The sequence below is a fragment of the Notamacropus eugenii genome, chromosome 2 (assembly GCF_028372415.1).
Source record: "Notamacropus eugenii isolate mMacEug1 chromosome 2, mMacEug1.pri_v2, whole genome shotgun sequence".
NCBI lineage: Eukaryota > Metazoa > Chordata > Mammalia > Diprotodontia > Macropodidae > Notamacropus > Notamacropus eugenii.
In genome coordinates this window covers 305064669-305085419 of record NC_092873.1, presented here as the reverse complement: position 1 = coordinate 305085419, position 20751 = coordinate 305064669, and the positions used below count along the sequence as shown (strand labels likewise).

Sequence of the window (20751 nt, the reverse complement as noted above, 5' to 3'; positions counted from 1 at the left end):
CCAGAGTTGGCTAAAATACAGCAGTTATAAAAATTTTTTGAGCCCTCAACTGACAATTTGAACCAATCCCAAGTCCTAGAATGAGGCGCCAGGTCGGGCAGAATCCCTAGATGTGGCTATCGCCAGTAAGGGCCTCATTGACACCCTCCCTTTCCGTCTATTTTTGACACAGAAGCTAAATGACTGGTCCACAGTAACACTCACCCTTGGAAGAAAAAAGGTGGCATGATCAAAAGAGGACAGACTTTTGAATCCTAGTTCAGTGACTGATCTTGAGCAAGCCTTGAATACATGTGGGTTTCAATTTCTTCATTTGTAGAATGAAGGGCTCCAGCTCTAAATTCCATTAATCCTCCTAAAACTGGATCTGCTATTTACCTCAAAGCCAACAATTGACTTGTTTGGCAAATTTCTTTTCTTCTACCCTAGGAACAGAGCTCCCTCTTCACCTCCCCTCATTTCCTGGCTCCTTTATCTATTTCTGACATTGAACACACCTCAGAGACCCAGGAGAGCTAAAAGTCTCCTTTGGCGTACAGCCGTTCCCCCTCACTCAAAGTGGTAGTTTTGAATTTTAAGGAAAAAAATCACCAAACTTTATTTCAGTTGTAACTGTTACACAAGACCATTACCTAAACACTATGTGACAATTTCCCCCCATACCCTTTTCGGCCCCATTTCAGGAAGGAGACCAAGCACCCCTTCCCCTCTAGCCTCACTTCTTGTCCTCCTCTTTCTTTTCCTTTTTGCCGTCCTTGGTAGCTTGTGAGGCCAGTGACCCCATGGCATTTCGGATGGCCTCATTGTTGGGGTCCACACCGGGCAGATTCTCCAGGACACTCTGTAGGAACTCTGGGTCTTGCATCACATCATAATCATCCTCCTCCTAGAGAAATGATAGTGTTAATCTTGGGGCAGGGAGATGATGTCTGGTCCCTAGGCTCCTCTCCTGTCCCTAGATGTGCCCAGACAAGAAGCATACCCCTAGCCAAAGGAAGACAGAATCCACAGGACCCAGGTCATTTGTTACACTGGCCCTCTTTTGATATTCAAACATCTGCTTCTTCTAAAGAAGTGTCCAGCCTGCTCCTCTTAGCAAAAGAGAATACAGATTTCTCCTTCCCCGAGACTGAGTTCACTGTCTTTTCCACTCAGCAAAAGTATCGTTGCTTTCCCACTGATTTCCCACAATCAGAATACTAAGAATACACAAGTCCTAGGAGAATGACAGGATTCTCCAGGGGTAGGCCCATATGATTATGGACTAGGGAGGGAGGGGCCAGAATCGAGTCCTAGACTTAGATGCTAATGAGTTTCTGGGGAGTTGGAGGCCAGGGGACAACCCTCACCTTGGCAGGCTCAGAGGTATCCATGGCTGAGCTGGCATCGATGTCACTTGACTCTGCCTGACCAAACTCTGGAAAAGAGAGGTCCCTTTGGTCAGCATGCTCCCCATGCCCTTTGTCCACGTGCCCTTCCTTCCAGACCTTCACTCACCAGCCCCCTGCAAGGACATCTGCATGGCATATGCAATCTGCTCCTCTTCAGTCATGCTGCTTAGGTCAGGGAGACCACTACGCCCAAACTCTTGCTGACTGATGGTCATCTTAAGCAGGGCATCATCTGAATCTGAGGAGTTGGGGAGGAAAACCAGAGGGTAGCAGGGGGTGCATGTCCTCCCACACCTTTGCCAGGCCGTTAGGATGAGCTGTCAGAGATCTCTTCTCCTGCTCCCCCATACCCTCATTTTGTCACGCTGCCTCTTCCTGGTCTTAGTGCCCAAGCCACCCAGTCCTAGGTTCCCATCTCTCACCCCCACCTTCGGTCCCAGACGTGGCAATCCCAGCCTCAGCAGCAGAGGCCGCTGCTGCCCGTCTTGCCTCTTCCTCTTGCCTCTGTCTCTGTTCTTCCATGGATACACGAAGGGCCTGAGGAAAGAGGGCAGGACAGGAGTCAGTTTCCCAGTTCCTCGAGCTCTAAGCAAATTAGGCAGGGCTCTGAAGCAAGAGCATAAAAGTGGATTCTGGCCTGTGATTCAGGAAAAAGGCTGAAAAGGACAATGGGGTGGTATGAGGAGGAGAGCAGGAGACCATTTGGGGCCAAATTGTAAGGACCAGAGGAAACTGGCTCAAAAAGCAGCAGTTTTCATATAACCCCAGATTAGAGCCTCTAAAGTCTGGATAATCAGAAAGAGAGTGAGGGTTTAAGGGATGTGGGGGAAAGAAATGGAAACATGAGCAGTGTCTTGTACCTAGCAGACATACAAGGAATATTTGTTGAATGAATGACTAGGAGTCCTAGAAATGATACAAGAACTATGAGTATAAGGGACAGTGTGGGTCTGTGTGGGATCAGGGCTTTCTCCCTCACCAGGGCCAGTTCAGGATCGGCACTGGGATCCACTCCAAACTCGAAGTCACTGGCCCCTAGCCCCAGCATGGCGCCACCTTCTCCAGCCAGGATAGGTGAGCTGATGAGGGCATCAGCCAGGCTGGGTCCAGGGGGTACTGTCACCAGATGTGAGCCAGTTCCATCCTTGCCATTTAGTGTGTTCACGAAGGCTGTCAGTTTGTCCGTGTTTGCCTCCTGGGGAGAAGAGCAACACAAGAGGCTGATCTCACTAGGGAAACTTTACTCTTCCCCTCCCTGCACCTCTCACAGGGAAGCTGCTCCTATAAAGAAGGATCTCTTTTCACCACCCCCAAGATTCTTTCCTCTGCCCCCCACTTACCTCCTCCCCAAAGTTGATGATGTCAACATTCACTTTCTCTTTCTTCAGCCGCTTTGCTAGCTTCACCAGCTACAAAGGGAGTTGGGAAAATGAAAGATAAATAAAATAATAACAACTCACATTTATACGGCACTTGGAGATTTACAAAGCACTTTATCCAAAATAGCCTGTGAGGTAGGGAGTGTGAATATTACTAAGCAGATGAAATCATAAATGTCAAGTGCTATAATAACCTCAAAGTCTTTCATAAATGTTAGCCATAATTACTTTCCCTATATTAAAAATGAGGAAACTAAGGCTCAAAGGAATTAACTGTCACACTATTAATTCTCAAAACTAGTGCAAGGTCCAATGTCTTCTCACTTCAAGCTTCACCCTCTTCCCTGGACCCCACACTTCCTCTTAGTAGTCACTGCCTGTTCCTCTCACCTACAAGAAAAACCCCACTCCAGACACACAGCCTCTCAGCCTAAGCGTCCTTTCTCCAACACTAAGGGAACATGACTATCCAGATATACAGTGAGTGGCATCATGGAGGAAGGCCCACCCATTGAAGCAGATCCCTCCCATCTAAGATCCATGCTAAGGTCCAAAGTTCCAAACATCCCCTTCCCCCAAAATGTTCTAATCTTACAGATCTCCATTCCTCTGTCCTGTCCCATCCCATCCTGTCCTGCTCCCATTCCATGGCTAGACTCACATCCTTCTCGTTGTCTTCTACTGGGCTGCCCACAAAAGCAATGATCCGCATCTTGTGATTTTTGCCTTGTCTGTGTTTCAGAGCCAACTTGTAGGGAAAAAAAGAGGAATCCTGGTCTCAGAGACAACCCAAGGATCACTGCCTGCCTGCTGAATCACCCCCCTGCCCAGAGAAGGGGACTTTCTTTACGGTTTCTAGGTAAGGTGATCTCATAGGCTTTGCTTCTCCTTTTGCATCTCCCCAAGGTCTAAACTCCAATATCTTTTTTATGCTTTGGGCATTGGGAAAGGTTAGTATTTCTACTCCAAAGTCATTCCCTACTTCCCACATCCCCTGCATCTTGGACACTACCTCACCTCTTCTACTCTCAAGGCTAAATATTTCTAGATCACCTCTATACTCCTCTTTGATCTGGGAAGGCAGAAGGAGATTATCCCCAAAAAAACAAGTATGTAGGCCCTGTGGGACCAGAGTCAGGAAGGTTTGTCACACTTACATGGGCAACTCGAATGCCAATACAGAAGGTAATCTTGCCCTTAGGTTGAACTGTGTGGAGCTTGGACAAAATTCGGCCAGTGTCAGGAGTCAGCGTGGTAAGTACTTCACAGTCACTAGGAAGGAGACAGACAGTTCACGTAAATCTAGGCCAGCATAAATGTCTCCTAACTGCTCTAATCACCTTTTCCTTTTATGATTGCTATAATTTATACATATTTTTCATTTGCATATGTGTCCAATCTCTTCCATTGAAGAGAGAGCTTCCCAGGTATAGAGATTGTCTTTTCCCCCTTGGTATCCTGTTAGGACTCAGGTACTACTACTGGATTCTCTATACAGAAATTAATGAGCATAGATTCACTGACAGGACCAAGGGAACCAGTCCACCCTTTTGTTTCAATCCTAGACACCCCCGCATCTAAACCTTATTTTTCAAACCCTTTTTTGAGATGACAATTAGTTTGAGGAAATGGTCAATTGTCAGTGGTCAATGCAAAGTGCCGTCAATAATCCAAAAGTCATTCTTAATTGCTTCTGGAATAGACTATAATTTGGGTTTCCCCTGGCCAGTTTATCTTACTATGTTTTGTTCAGGCTATTCAAATGAATTGGAATTCTCTACATTTACACACACAGGAGCAGTGAATGTGCAGCCCATTAAGTAATTCACAAATGGACTGATTCACGGGAAAACAAGGACATAGCCCACCCGAGTCCAACCTCCGTACTTGGCCAGTGTGATGAGCCCCACGTTATTCTCAGGGTTGCTTCGTGTCTTGGAGTGACATACTATGTTGACTGCATCCTGCTGGGCCTGTAGCCGTGTGGGCAGGAAATCCCCATTCCGCATGTACTCGCTGTTATCAACACTGTGGGATCAGGGCACAGGGTTGAGAATGAACAATATTCCTGGGATGTCTGAATCCTAAGACATCTCCCTTCTTACTTCCTGGGACCCTTCAATATCTCCTAAGCACATATGCACTATGACATACAGTTTGTACTAATCAAAATACTATTTTCTAAGTATTCTCAAGGCTTTGATTTGTTAATGTTCTATGTCTCCCATTAAATGGGAAGCTTCCCAGAGGCAGGCAAAATTTAAGAATATTTGCAAAACAGCATACATTCCAATGCAAACAAGTAAGATAAAACTAGCTAAAACAGAATACTAGTATAGCAAATCTACACAACACTTTCATGTTTAAAGAGGACCTTCTCATACCCCTGTGAACTAGACATAAATTTTATCCTTCCCATTTTAATGATGAGGAAACTGAGGCTGACAGGTTACCTGAATCACTGATGGTGACACAGCCAGTCTCTGGCACCCACTCTATGTGCGGCCTTAGACACTTCATATAACATCTCTGGGCCTGAGTTTGTTCCTTTGTAAAATACTTTCCAACTCTAATCTTATGATCCCAGTCACTGTCATAACTGGGAACTGAACTTTACTCCAAGTGCAGTCCTATCACTGCTTCTCTACGCTTGGTACTTGGTCAACGTTTTGATAAAAGGTGGGGCAGACAAATCAAGTTATGAAAATGAGGCTGGAAGGGTGTGAGTGTTCCAAGTTTCCTCTTATTCTCTCTCTTTTGATTCTCCACGGCCACAGAGCAAGCACAGTGAGGGATACAAATGCTCTGGCCCAAGGTAGAACATGTATGTCTTGGTGATCTAAGCTAACTGAAGGATGCTGCAGAAAGAGAATTCAAAATTCATTTCTATTTGTCTTTGATGGAGGTGAGTCCAGGACAAGTTCTAATGCTGTAGCTCATCTGACAGTAAAATGCTTCTACTAGTTTGGCACACACCAACTAATGGTGTGGGAAAGAAGCTGAGAAGCTTCAGAGGGAAAAGAAATGGAAGAAGAAACAAAGAAAGCAGTGAGGTCCAGGAGAGGGATTTATCTGAGAGGTACCAAGATCAAAGGAGTTAGGAGGGGTCTCACTGGAGAAAAGACATTTTAGTAGACAAAGACATGAGCACTGTCTTCAAATATCTGAAGGGCCAACATGAGCCACCTTGGAAGGTGCCACTTCTTTAGCCCTGAGGTATTTAAACAAAGGCTGGATAAGCAATTCTCAAGGATGTTTTTAGGAAGATAATGCTTAGGTTCAAGTTAGCTAGACTAGGTCAGGGATTTCCAACCTGTGAACTTTAGACTCTTGTAATGTCAAAGCATTATTCAGTTATTAGAAGAGGTCTGCAAATAAAGAGGCACATTTGTAAGTACAGCTGTGGAAATATTTTCGCAGTCCTAACTCAAGATACAACTTTATTTAAAAAAAATATATGATGAATATATATTCACTGCAGATCTCACATCAAAAGAACAAGTCAGTCTAAAGGAACTCTGATGTGACAACTCTTTAAATTTAATCTTTATATTGGACTGAATTATGGCTAGATGTTAGTTCTTTCAGATAAGGCTGTGAAATATCTTTTTCTCCAATATACATTTACAAAAGTGGATTTTTCTGCATTTGTTACACTGAAATCTAAATATTGAAAGAAGCTATCTGTGGAAGCAAATCTATGGTTTAAACTTTTATCATTTCGATCAATTTTCTCAGAGAACTAAAAAACAGCACCAGTCACCATATTAAATGCATTAGTATAATAAAAAAGCAAATAGAACTTCTGTAGCTGAATGTCTCACAAATATATTATAATTTTTTCAATGTATGTAGATGCTATTAATACAATACAAATTAATTTGAAAGCTACTGAATTCCTAGCAGCATTCTGTCATTATGTATTTTTCTCAATCAATGCATAAAGCAGTAAAACTACTATCATGGGGTAGATTTCAAATTTGTTTTACATTATAAAACCTGGGAACCACTGGACTATTATGAGCCGAGATCCATTCCAACTCTGAAATCCTGTGACATTTTCTGCTTGGCCATAAAGGACAAAACTAGGAAATTGTGGAGGTTAACTTAGGTTTCATAGAAGGAAGACTTCTAACAGTAAGAACTGTCCAAAAATAGAACGGTACTATCTTGGTAGATAGTACGCTATGGGGATCTTTAAGCAGAGAATGGATCCTTATCAGAGATGATATAAAGCTAATTCCTATTTAGGAATGAGTTGAAATACATGACCTCTGAGGTCCCCTTCCATTCAGAGATCCATAATTTCTGTATTAAAAATGAGCTGAATCTAATCCTCAAAATAGTTAAGTCACATTAAGATAATAAAGATCTCACTGATCCCGATGACCTATATCCTCACAAAAAGAGTAAAGAATGTTTTAAGAGTTCTCTATCTTCCAGGATGAATCTGAATCCAAATTCCTTGAAAGGAGAAACAAAAGCTTTGGGAAAAGTCTAAATGGTTATTAAGTATAAGGAAAATATTGGACTATGAACAAAGTCAACACATGGAGAATGGATGGAAAAGACACAGTCGAATGAGGCAAAGGGCTTAATAATAGCGAAGACAGAAACATTCCCCATCTTCAAGAAAGCCACAGCAGGAAAGGATAGGTTTAACCTTAAACAAAATTAGCTTGTAATCTCTACTAGTCAGGGGCTAGAGTCTATTTTTAAAAATATTTTCCTACAGTTACACAGTAGACATTAAAAACATATTTTTGACCAAATGACATTTCTCTCCTTTCATTTCTGCACCTACTAGAAATTTGTAGAATCTCAACCTATAGATGCCTGAAGCTAAACTCATCATCTTTCCTCAAAATGCAACATACAAAGTTGAACTTTTCTATTTATGTCAATTACCTTGAGTTACTTAGTTTCAAAGCCATCTATGATGCTCCTGTCCTGTCAGTTGCTATCTTGTTGGAATCCATCTGCCCCTTCCTTTACATTCCTGTTAAAACCATTCTAAGCCCATATCATGGACGTGAACTGTCTTGTTGCTTTCAAGCCTTCCCTTCTCCAATACATCCTAAACTGCTACTACACTAATCCTTCTAAAAAGCTACCCTGGCACGATCATTTCATCTTGGTCATGAACCTTCAAACAAAAGTTTTCATATTACCTGTAAATAAAGCCCAAACTACTCACTCTGGCAATCAAGACCTTTTGTGATCTGGACCCTTCTTCACTTTTTTACTACTACTCTAATCACTCCCAACAGGACCCTCGTCAATTTGATCTTCTTAATGTTCCTTGAACACAACATTAACCTTGGCCCCTCTTTACTCACGCTTTACTCCTCTTTCCCCAGGCCCTTCTCATCCTATAATTCAATTTAATAAACATTTATTAATCGCATACTATGTGCCAAGTGTTGCACAAGTGCCAAGTTGCATCAGGGATACAAAAGGAGGCACAAAATAGTCCCTCCCGCAAGGAGCTTACAATCTAACCAGAAGGACAATATACAGAGAAATATATACAAAGCAAATTACGTACAGGATAAACAGGAAAGATTGACAGAGGGAAGGCACTGCAATTAAGGTTTCTTGCAAAAAGTGGCATTTTAATTGGGGCTTAAAGCAAGGAAGGTGGAGCACTCCAGGTGGAGGATACTGCCTGAGAGGTGGAGTGTCACTGGACCGAGGAGTACCTTTAGGCTAGTGAGATGGAAGAAGACTGGAAGGGTCGGAGGGGGCCAGGCTAGGAGGGGTCTTGAATGCCCACTAGAACCATGAGACCTTCCTTCTCCATCTCTGCCCAGTGACTTGTGCACGGTGCGCAGAGGGGGTCAGCACTGGGTCTGGTGCCTCGGAGGCCCCTCGCTTCATCTGCCGCCGTAACTGCCATTCGGCACTTGTCCAGTGCTCCCAGGGGCAGATGGGCTTTGGGGTACGTTTGCGGTCCCCGCGATCCAATGACAAGGCCCCCGGGTCAGGGACGGCGCCTCAAGCCTGGGACGGAGCCCCAGGCCTCTGCGCGCACGGCCCCCAGCCAGCGGGAGCAGGGCTACCGCCCGAGAGGGCCCTGAAAGGGGGAAGGGAATGTCGCGGAAGAGGCCCAGGCTCGATTGGGCGAGCGAGAGAAAGGCCGCACGGGCAGCGGCGCGTTGGGTCCTGGACTCCGGGGCGGCCTCCCCCGCCCCCTCCAGCCTGCCCTCCGGGGCCCGGGATGACTCAGGGAATCCGCCTCGGGCCACCGCCACCGGGGCCGCCGCCATGGCACAGGCCACGACTCCCTAGTCCTCACTCTCGGGAGGCGCCGGCGGCAGCTCCTCGCGCTCCCCCTCTGGACCCGCTCCCTCCCGTCGCCCCGGACCCGGTCTCTTACCACACCATAGTGCTTTCCAACACCATCTTGCCTCCTTCCTCCCTCCCTGACCGGCTTGTCTGGACTACCCAACAATGCTTTATCCTATTGGCTTAACCCGCCCCTCCAATCCCAGGGCCTTATCCGGGTCCGGCGGTTGAGCTGCACAGTGGGAGCCGCGGGGATCTCTGGGAGCTGTAGGCCAGAAGTGGGAGAAGAGCAGAGCCAAGGCTCGGGGCGCAACCAGAGACAGAGACTGGCCTGGGTGGGGTCGCTGCAATGGAAGGTTCCAAAGGCGAGGGATGGGGACTGCACGTGGGATTTCGTTGGCCTGTCTAGGGCACAGAGACCTTAAGTAACTCGTTCAGGGTCACACAGCTAGCATGTGTCAGAGACTGGACTGGAACCCAGGGCTCGGAAGCTGTCTCTCTAGGGTGGTGCAGTTTCCAGACCTGACCTTGCTTGTAGGGACCTACTCGAAAGCCCTACGATTTGTCCCGCCTATACGAATTGGATGTGCTTCCTAGGGGGGAAAACGGAAAGGGAAGAGTGGATAACAGCTGGGTGTTTTTTTTTTTTAAAGTACATTTCTTTTCTATGCCTTTTGTTTTTGCATCATAGCAATTTCTTCCCTTCATAATGAAACCTTCCTTTTAGCAAAGGAAAACGGCCAAAACTATTGATACAGTAACACTCCCCCCTCCCCCCCGCCCTTGTGCCCTCTAAGTATGCCACCTTTCCCAGCCTATACCTCTATTTTTAAATAGGTGACTGGAATGCTCCAAATGATACGGGTCTTCTTCCCCATCCCAACCCTGGCCAAACAACAGGAGAACTTGGTTGCGGGCTAAGGAGATGAAAGGTGAAAGGAGCGAGTCCCTCCCCTCTGCAGTGGTGCAGACACCCTCCCTTCAAATTCTTCACCTTCGAAGCTTGATTTTTATATGGAATTTATGAGTCAGGAATAAAATATAAAATCAACCTGATAAATGAGAAAAGTAGCTCTACGTAAAGTCAAACTACAAATTCATTGGAGACCAATGCAAAACCCCAAATACGCTACAACTCACGTCGGTAGGTACATGGATCGTTTAAAAAAACAAACCAAGATATTATCATTGTTCAGAAGCTGTTAGCAAGTAATAAAGGCAGCTGTAGTACTGAAATGCATTAAAAAGGCAATGCTGTCTCTTCATTACACTTTGCTTGGTCAGATCCTAATTAGATCATGTGACTAGTTTTTGCTGTACTTTTAAAAGTCTCCGTAGGAATTGGAGATGTTAGGGAGTACTCAGAGGTTTCAGGGATCTCTTCAATGAGCATGGTCCTTCCAAGCAAGTAAATCCCCGCCTACCTTGCTCTTTTGTTGTCCTTCTGGACTTCTCTGACTTACTCATGCTGCTAAAGTCATTCTTGAGCTAAACACATCATCTCCGTAAATCTCAGCAACCTTGGGATGCCATCTCATTGCCTTTGTCTCTAGGATTGGAAAAGTGGGGCTGCGAACTCCAAACTTCCATTTAAGGAGAGTTCAACCCAGACCTCTCATTTCATACTTGGCTGCACTACTTCGGAACTCCTTTGACTTTTCCACTATGCCCCTCTACTACCTTCTTCACTCCTCACCTTTTTCAGCTTCCTTGTATGTTTTGTCTTCCTCAATTAGATTGTAAATTCCTTAACGGCAGTGACTTTCTTTTTCATATTTGTAACCCCAGCTAGTGCATAGGCACTTGATAATTATTTATTGATTACCCAATACTGCGCAACTCATGAATATTAATTTTGGTTAAGATGGCTTTTATCTAGACAGAGCATGTGGCACAATTTTGGATTCAGAGTCCTGCTTCTGCAAATTACTCCCTAGGTAACTTTGGACAAGTCACTTAATCATTTTGGTACCCTTGTTAAATATCTGTAGGATAAGGGGGTTGAGATGACTTCCGAAGTCCCTTCCAGCTCACAATCTGTGATAATGTGAATACCTTTATTTACCACACCAAGGAAGACTTATGTACCATCCTTCCATTTAGCTCCTCTTTGATGTTTTCTGGTTTCATTTACAAGAATGTCAAGATGACTGTGATTCCATTCTTCTAATCTACTGGACAAGGACCTCATAAAGTTTACAGGCAATCTAAAAACCTTGTGAAGGGCCTTTGGCCTTGATTTTCTACCACTCTTGGTATCACTAAAGTGGAAGGGGAAGTAACACTGGACTGAAGACCATTTTGTATGTTGCAGAGACAGGTTGATGGCACAGTGGGCAAAGTGTTAGTCTTGAAGTCTAGAAGACATGGTTTGAATTCCACTGAAAACATTTACTAGCTATGTGACCTGGGCCAGATCACTTAACCCTTCTCAGCATATTTTCTCCTCTGTAGAGCGAGTATAATAGTACCTACCAGTAACCTACCAGCGTTAGTCTGAGGATCAATGCAACCTCTGAGGCTGAGATGCAACAAAGTATGTATGGATCGATTCTCTGCTGCTTGTGCTAACTTTGGCCTAACAATTAACACTAAGAAAACCCAGATTCTCCACCAGCCAGCGTCACACCTTCCATACATGGAAGCACCAAATGGAGAAATATTGGATGCTGTGGATAAGTTCACTTGCCCTGGTAGGATACTATGTACACATAAATGATGAGGCTGATAACACACAGTGCCAGAGCTAGCTCAGTGTTCGGAGGCTCTGAAGAAAAGCATAGGAGAGGAGGGATTCAGTTGCCTACCAAACTGAGTCTACAGAGCCCTTGTGCTGATCTCATTGTCGTATGCTTGCGAAACTTAGTCTGCCAGTACCGTGACAGGAAAGTAAATCACTTGAATTGTCTTAGGAAGATTCTGAAGATCACCTGGCAAGATAAAGTACCAGATATTGAAGTCCTTTCCAGAGCTGCACTGCTAAGCATTCAAGCTCTCCTGCAGAGAGAACTTATCCGAAGGACTGGCTGCCTTGTCTGAATGCCAAATGCTATTTGTTCTGTGTGTATTCATCCTTCGTTGCCCGAAGGCGACCATGCTACCAGAGAAATGATGACATAGCTTGCACTTGACTGTTCTGAGGGAGGGAGGGCCGTGCAGGTCACCAGCCTCACTTCTCCTCCACAGCTATCTGAATCCAGTGACCAGATATTCATCAGGATGACTGGAGATGAGCCAGGATGAGGCAATTGGGGTTAAGTGACTTGTCCAAGGTCACACAGCTAATGAATGTCAAGTGTCTGAGGTGAGATATGAACTCAGGTCCTCCTGACTCCTGCACTGGTGCTCTATCCACTGTACCACCTAGCTGCCCCTTATAAATCTGTTCTGAAAGAGGACCAATGACATCTGGAGGGTGAGGTCTTGATTTACAAGTGAATTGAATTTAAATGAAACAGGGCTGTGCAATGTCATCAGCTTCACTCTTTCCTCCAGCGTTATTAAGAGTCCAGGAGATGGCACTGGATGCAGTTGGGAGACCTTGGTCTTTTGAAACTTAGGTCTTCCCCAGGTCTGTTTATCGCAGGCAACTGTCATTCAGTAATTAAAGGCTAGGTAAGAATTGAGGCAAAAGATAGTTACTTTGCCTTCATGAAAGAATTAATCTGGGAAGGTAAGACCCTCAGAGTTTCTGGCTAGAACAGAAAGTTGCTATTTACACACTCACTCTGAGCCATCAAAAGCGAAACAATGGGCAAGCAAGTTGAGGCTTGAGCTGGGACCTATTATTGGCAGATCAGTGACAGCCGTTGCCCAATGTACATTTGATTATTTTAAGGAAAACTCACACAAGGCAAGTGCTTACATGGTGGTCAGAAGAAGCAATACAAAGACACTCTCAAGGTCTCTCTTAAGAACTTTGGAATCAAGTGACATGGGAGACACTGGCAAAGGACCACCCAGCATGCTGTGCCCACATCAAAGAGGGTGCTGTACTCTGTGAGTGAAGCAGAACTGCAGTAACTCGAAGAAACGTGGTGTGTGAGTTTAGTGACACCTTCGCCCCAAATGTTCATGTGCACTATTTGTGCTCAACCTGTGACAGAGCCTTCCAAGCTCCTATTGGTCTGATCAGCCACAGGGGGATACACCATACCTTGACTCCAACACAGTGATGTCATTTTAGTCTTCTTTCAGAACAAAGTACAATAACCAACCAACCTACCTCACAGGGTTATTAGTCTGAGAAATCAAATGAGAGAACATGTAAAGCAATATACCTAAGTGGTAATTATCATTCATTTACTTTATTCATTTATTTCTTTAATGGACAGCCATAGTAAAAAAAATTGCCAAATGACTCATGATAGCCTATCTATACTTTGTCCTTGGAATATTATCTATTGCTAGGACAATCTTTGAAATTTTTCTATATCATGGTAGAATTGTCAGAGCTATTGATGGTCTTTGAGAAACTTTGTCATGTCATGATGAGGCATCAGAGGACTTTGTGCAGGTGGCAGACCATCGTGTAGTCAAGGGCATACGACTAGCTTCCCTAAGAGAATTACTATTACTAATAATAGCTAGCATTCTAGGGAGAGAAGAAGAGAATAAGCATTTATATAACACCAACTATGTGCCAGGAACTGTGCTAATCACATTTCCAATAGCTCATTTGATGCTTACAACAACCCAGAAAGGTAGGGACTGTTATCATCTACTTTCAAGTTGAGAAAAGTGAGGCAGAGGTTGGCCCAATGTGACTTCAGGGCTTCCTGACTCCAGGCCCAGGGGATCCACTGGCACCCTTCACTACATCATTTAGCTGTCTCCATTTAAATAACATTTTAAGGTTTGCAAAGAGCATTAACTATGTCGCATTTGATCATTAGAAAAACCCTGAGACACCCGCTATCATTAGCTCCGTTAGACAGAAGAGCCCGAGAAGAGTTTAGTGATCTGTCCAGGGCCCTACAGCCTGAGGCAGGATTTGAACAGGGTCTTCCAGACTCCAAAGTCCAGCACAATCCACTACCCCACCTAGTTTCTTCCCAAGGCTAAATTAGAGATGAATCAGTTAGGGGAAACAAATGTCTAAATAGTAACACATGGATGTAATTACTACATCATTAAAAACCACAAATATGAAAAATTCAGAGAAGTACGGGAAGACTCATGAACTGACAGTGAAGTGAGGAAAATAATATATACACAAAAGGGCAAAGGACAGAAACAAGAGTGAATATTGTGTAACTATAATCACCAAACTTGAAGCCAGAGGGTTTTTTTTTATTTTATTTTTTCAATTTTCAATTTCAATTTTTCAATAGTCTTCCTTCTATCCCTCTTACCACCATCCCCCTAAAAAAGAAAGGGAGAAAAATCCCTTCTGACAAATATGTATAGTCAAGCAGAACAAATTTCCACACTAACATATCCAAAAACACGTGTCTCAATCTCCACTCTGAGTCCACAACCTCCCTGTCAGGAATTGCTGGTCACTGAGTTGATCAGAGTTCTTAATTCTTTCAAAGTTGTTTGTTTTTATAATATTGTTGTTATGAACAGTATTTCTCTCTTTCCAAACAGTATTGTTTTCTTTCTGCTCACTTCACTCCCTTTCCTCTTTGCAGGAGTGGAGACTGGTTGTGGAATACTGCGTAAGTTCTCAGGAGCTATCACTGTATTTGATTGCTTTTGCAGAATAGCAGCTTTTCATCCTTCTTTCCTCTAAAATGTTTGTTAACAGGGAAGACAGGCAGAGGACGGGAAAAGATCAATTTAAAAAAATGAAGGGTATGTAAAAACAGAACAAAACAAAAATAAATACAAGATTAAAATATAAAAAGATAGGAAATAAAGTTTATAGGGTAACTATTATCTTCATTGGAAGTAGAAACTCAAAGTATAATGAAATACATACTGCTTTGGGATTTTAATGATGAGAAGTTGTTTTCTGTCCTTGAAAGACGAAAAGGAAATGGAGGAATTTTGGTTGGACATCAGAATTTAGATATAAAACACTGGAAAAGTTGTAAAGCCTCCATCGTAAATGCAAGGTGATCTTCCAAAAGCTTCCCACCCTTTTATCTTCATGATTATTATTAATTTTCCTAATTTTTACACATGTTAATCAGTCCCCAAGATTACATGTTAGGACTTGGTCCTTTGTACAAACAGCACTGTGAATTACTGCCAAATAAGCAGCAGCTATTACTGCTGACCACTGGAGGGCTCCTCCACACAAGGCAGAAACTCCCTAGAGCTGGCCAAACTCCGTCCAAACTACCCACTGTAAGTGTAAGAAGCAGCGTAACAAAAGGAACCCAAGATCAACATAATTGACAAAAGTACTGCACTTCCTCAGCCTGATTTTTTCAATGAAAAACTGATATCCTTAGCTGTTCAGAGTGGCTGAGGCCAGGTGTTCTGCCTTATACGATCTCACAAGTCATGTTTGGCCAGAGGTAATGGAAAGAACATAGCTTGAGAGCTGTTGAGAACTCATTCTTCACCCACAGAAAGAGGGAAAATGGGGTATAAAGACAAGATTTGCCTAAGGTCACACAGGTGGCAAGTGGTAGAGCTGAAGAGTTTAACCCAAGTCCTCCGACTTCAAATTGAATGGGCTTGCCACTACACCAAGAGAAACAATTAATGGACATTTATACATCATTTTAATTGAAACTACAGCTTGAGGAGCTAAGTGACATGCCCAGGAGCACATGCTTAGTAAGTAACTGAGTTACCATCTGCCAGTGAGTAGCCCCTTCTCCAAATCCTTTTTGAATCTGTTCCTTCATTTCCATTACCAACCAGAGATCCTGATCACCTCTAATCTGAATTTTACAGTAGCACCCTCCTGAAAAGTAGTGAAGGGTAGTGGGGAGAATGGACTAGAGTTGAGAACCTTGATTTTGAATCCTTCCTCCCACTGGATGTGTGGTTATGGGGCAAATGACTTAACCTCAAAAGAGCGTCAGTTTCCAGTATTTAAAAGGGAAGACAATACACCAATTACTTAACTCAAGAGATTGTAAGCAAAGTCCTTAGCAAACCTTAAGTCACTGAATGAAGGTAACCTGGACTGTTATTTCCCACTCGGAACCTTGTCTTACACTGAAAGGATAAGCTTTCTCAAGTGTCACTTTGAACATCTCTTCCCTTCTCCAAAGCCTTCCACTGTCTGTAGGAAGAAGTCCAAACATCTCCGCTTGGCAGTAAAGCTCATAACAATCTGGCCTACTTTTCTAAACTGTCCAATCAGCCTCTTCCACATTTACTGTTCCCTCTGAACATCTATTCACCTTTACCTTCAAACCCTGCTTGTCTGTCAAGACCTAGTTCCCATGTACCTCTACCATAAAACTTATCCAACCAGAGACCTTACCTTTCTATCAACTCCTAACATTTTTTTTTATATCAACAACGATGTCTAAAAATGCATAATACTGACATGTGGGCACTTAAAAACTGCCTTCTACCATTTAAAAGTTCATTTTTTGTCTATCTTTTGCTTCTTAATTAGAATGTAAAATCCTTAAAATCATGTATATTATGCATACATAAGGTGTCTTCCCTTCCCAGACTGACTCTTTTGAGAAAGCAAACTAGTCCACCTTTTGCCTCAATTCTTACCTATCCTTTGGGCCATCTCCAGTTGTCCTGATCTATATCTTGCCACTGGATCCAGATAGCTCTGGAGGAGAAAGTGAGGCTGGTGATTTTGCATAGCCCTTCCTCACCTAAATCCAATTCACTTCCAAGTCATGGCATCACCTTCCTGCTGTAACGGTCATCTTTGAGAACAAAGGATGAATAATTTGTGAGTAGCATGAGCTACCCCACTGGGGACCCAATCGGCCAATTCTAGATGGGCAATGCAGCTCCTTCCTTCCTTCCTCCCTCCATCCATACAGGGTATTATACCCTTAACTGTGAGGTGTTCTGCCCAAAGGAATGTAAATTTTGATTGCTGAAACCTCACAAGATATCTTAAGGGTTTACAGGCTAGATTTCTTCTTAAGGACCATACCTTAAACCCAAATCATTCTGGCTCTTGTAGACTGGCCAGTAATAGGTCCCAGCTCAAGGCTACAGGGTCCCTGATTGCTCTGAGTGAATGTAAATAGCAACTGTTTTTGTTTTGGCCAGAAACCATCCCAGATTTTGATATTTTTTTACTTGGTAAAAGAGGCCATTCTTTGCCTCATTTCTTACCTAGTCTTAATCAACAAATGGGCATTGCATCAGTCAAACTGAGACCTGGGAAAGATCTTAGCTTTAAAAGGTCATGCATGATCTCCCACTGCATCCACAGCCATCTCCAGTAGTCCTGATGTGTATCTTGCCACTGGACCCAGATGGCTCTGGAGGAGAAAGTCAGGCTGGTGACTTTGCACAGTCCTCCCTCACTTAAATCTAATTCACTTGCAAGCAGTCATGGTATCACCTTCCTGATGTCATCATGGGTCCTCTTCAAGAAGGAAGGATTAACAATTAGGTGTTCAATATTTGTTGAAGGGTGTTGTAGAGAAGAAGGTGGTGGCTTTCAACCTTGCTCATTCAATCTCTAAGACAGGTTAGCAGGAACTCACCTTTTTCCTTTTACTCTCTACGTGCCCTGTTCTAAGCTAGTAGTGAGAGCTGAGGTTCAGCACAGCAGATGCTTTGAGCACCTTGGAAAGGAAAATTGGGCTGGGGAGAAGGGAAACTATTCAGGGAAGGGAACCAGGGAAGGAAACCTTAGAGGAGGCCAGACAGCATTCCAACATCTGTATCCCAAGTATTAATGGGGTAAACTTTCCTTCCTCTCTCCATCTATCCCACATACCTGTGTCCTGACATAAAATGGGGAATGGATTACAAGGTTATAATGCAGGTTCTACCATAAGTTTGCAAATAAGCTAAGGCCAGGAAAAAGCGATGTGGAAAGGGCAAGCTAAGTCTCAGAGCAACAGAAGGAAGACAATAATTTGGGGTCATCTGAACGGAGTGTTTGGAAGAAAGAATGGTAAAAGAGAACCAGAAAGGAAAAAGACAAAAAGCTATTTAAAAGGGATTAAAATAACTGATAAAAGTTTTAATACATTAAAACCAGGTACTCATCATTTTATAATGCATTTGCCATTTTTGAACAATACAAAGTAGAGGCAGATAGCGACGCTTCATAGAAATGCTGAGTCCCCTTCCATCCTAATTCCACCTGCCATACAGAGGCCCAGCCCTCCCTCCAATATCTTGTTTCCCTCCCACCCCCTAGAGAATAACTCTGCCCTGAATAAAACACTTAAATACTTCATAAATAGTAAATCATGAAAAAAATAGCAAGAATTCTGCTTCCTTCTTATTTAAAAAATGGCAGCAAAGACAGAAGGCCAGAAACTGGCTTCAGGTGGGAATTGGGGTGTCTAATATAGACAGTTACTTGAGTACAGACTAACCTGATAGGGAAAAAGGAGGGGAAATGGGGGATGGGGATCCAATAATCTGCCTGAGATTCCAGCCCCCATTATCTCCACAAGACCAGAGTGGTGAGGTGGAGACCTTTGATCCTTGTCACTGGGGAATAAAGATCTAAAGTACCTTCTCCCCAATCTCTTTTTCTCTTAAGGATGCAGGGATGATGACTCAAGAACAGATTTGAGAGACGCTACATTCTTCCGTCTCATCAGCAAGGACTGCCTGTTACATACACAAAGCTGTCCACCCTCCCGACCCGGTTCCCCAGACAGCAGGACACTGTTGTAACAGGTAAGAAAGAGCAAGGAGGGGAAATCCTTTGAAGAAGGATACAAGATTCACTTGATAAGTCTTTATATTCAGGAAAACAACCAGAAAATATTTCAAACTGCAGAGAGTAATAATCAGTGTGGCCTGACAGTCAGCAGGGATCCTGATCAGAAGATCTCTGACCATTTATCCCATGGCCACTCCAAGGTAAGTATTTTGTTGAGCGATGCGTAGGCCCTTGTCTCCTATCTCAGATTCTTAAGACAAGAGACACTCATAATATGCTCCAAGAAGAGGATGCAAAGAGGATTCTCCTGGAGTCCTGTGCTTTACCAGCCTTTCTCCTCTTTATGGGGAGCCTGCACTCCTTCCCCCCGATGTCTCACTGCTTGAGGCCTCTGAGGTGGTCAGGGTCCAACTTCTTGTTCTGAAATTGGCTTGAAATCTTTTTTTAAAAAAGAGAAGGGAGGGGGGAGTGTGAGGAGCTTCTGAAAACCAAAGCCAAGGAGAGGGGAGAAACACCCCTACTTCCCAAAAAACCTTTACCAAAGTTACAGAGAACCTCCTCTCCTGAAGCCAAGGAGAGAGCCGAGGTGGGGGTTATCAGCTAGCCTGCTGCAAAGGAACAGAGTCCAGTTGCTAAAAAAGAGTCGAGGAAGGCGGAAGAGAACCACATAGTCCACCAGCCCTACTTTCAGTTCTGGAGAGGGTACAATCCTAAAAGTCAACTTTGGAAGCTGAGCTGGGAAGTGCAGAATGGGAGCCACCCAACTTGGAGTGCAGGATGCTCTCCACACAATGACACTGCCCGGACTGCCTAAGGCACTACTTAATGCCCATCCTGGGAGTAGGGGAAGAGGCTCCTCTTCAGGAGTTTGGGGAGAAGGTTCTCCCAGACTCTACTATTCTCCTTTTCAATAGCCAGGAAAGGGGGAGCTCAGCAGCGCTGGGATTGGGGCTGACAGCTTGGGACCACAATGATGGAAGAATCTAATTCCAAGTGCCAGGTCCTCTGTTGGGTTTTTTCTCACTGGAGAGGGAAAGAAAAAATGAGTAAAATTGTGGGGAAGGAAAAAAGAGTAAAAGAGAATCAGAACTTCGGAATAATTAAAGTCCATTTCAGCCTGGGCAGCAGAAACAAAGGCTTTCCACCCAATTTGGGCCACATCACTGAATCACAAAGGGGAGGATTATGGCAATTAACAAAACAACCAGACCCTCCCCATCTCGATAATATATCCTCTTGTGCCTTAGGACACCAACCTCCCCAAATCCCAGTCACTCACACAGCTGAATTCTGACTCTACAGCGTCAATTCTTTCTGGAGGTGGTGAACTGTAGGAGGAAAAGTGTTAGGGGAGAAAAGTCAGATGTGGTAAGGGGCTGTCCCTGCTCAGGCCTCATTATCTTTCCTCCTGACAGTCCTACTCCCCTTACCCTCCCAGTTATTTCAATGTTATCACCTGTGAGCGTCAGGTGGAAGACTAAAGGAAAAGCTAAAGTTAGGACCGTTACTCTGCTCAAACTAGCCAACTGACATAATATTTCCTTGCTCCCTACTGTGGTCCTCCACTCCCTCAATAGTAACATGAATTGCACCAGCATCCTCACTCTCGACCCCACACAAGACTAACAACACAACACTATCCCTCACAGGCCAAACCACTTTTTGGCAGGTGCAGGAAGGGGTCTCACTCTGAAGGTTATTGGATGAAGAAAAGGATGGAGAGTGAAGCTAGGGAGCCCAGAGTGGTCAGGGAGACGACTAGGTAGACACAGTAGTATAAAGGCACCCCCGCCCAAGGCCAAGGCCCAGGGTAGGGGCTTGCCCCTCCCCTCACCGATCAAGGCTGAGGTTTCTTGCCCTTCTCAGGATCTCTGAGCTTGAGCCCACAGGAAGGTGAACCTGTACACCCATGTACCTAAGTGGAGAGCAGAGGACAGACCATGACCTCTGA

General features: G+C 44.0%; 1 protein-coding gene across 1 annotated transcript in view; it reads right to left on the bottom strand.

Moving 5' to 3' along the window:
- Positions 1 to 572: 572 nt before the first annotated feature.
- LOC140522996 (putative PIP5K1A and PSMD4-like protein) overlaps positions 573 to 20751 on the bottom strand; it is a 49375-nt gene continuing 29196 nt past the window's right edge. Inside the window, exons 14-26 of the mRNA XM_072638108.1 lie at positions 20635 to 20715; positions 20057 to 20128; positions 19144 to 19238; positions 9150 to 9240; positions 4658 to 4798; positions 3928 to 4042; positions 3432 to 3518; positions 2732 to 2800; positions 2371 to 2586; positions 1820 to 1928; positions 1498 to 1629; positions 1350 to 1417; positions 573 to 886 (exon numbers count right to left, since the gene is read on the bottom strand). Of these exons, the coding sequence (XP_072494209.1) occupies positions 716 to 886; positions 1350 to 1417; positions 1498 to 1629; positions 1820 to 1928; positions 2371 to 2586; positions 2732 to 2800; positions 3432 to 3518; positions 3928 to 4042; positions 4658 to 4798; positions 9150 to 9240; positions 19144 to 19238; positions 20057 to 20128; positions 20635 to 20715 (1447 nt within the window). The 3' untranslated portion in view covers positions 573 to 715. The remainder of the gene's footprint in view (positions 887 to 1349; positions 1418 to 1497; positions 1630 to 1819; positions 1929 to 2370; positions 2587 to 2731; positions 2801 to 3431; positions 3519 to 3927; positions 4043 to 4657; positions 4799 to 9149; positions 9241 to 19143; positions 19239 to 20056; positions 20129 to 20634; positions 20716 to 20751) is intronic.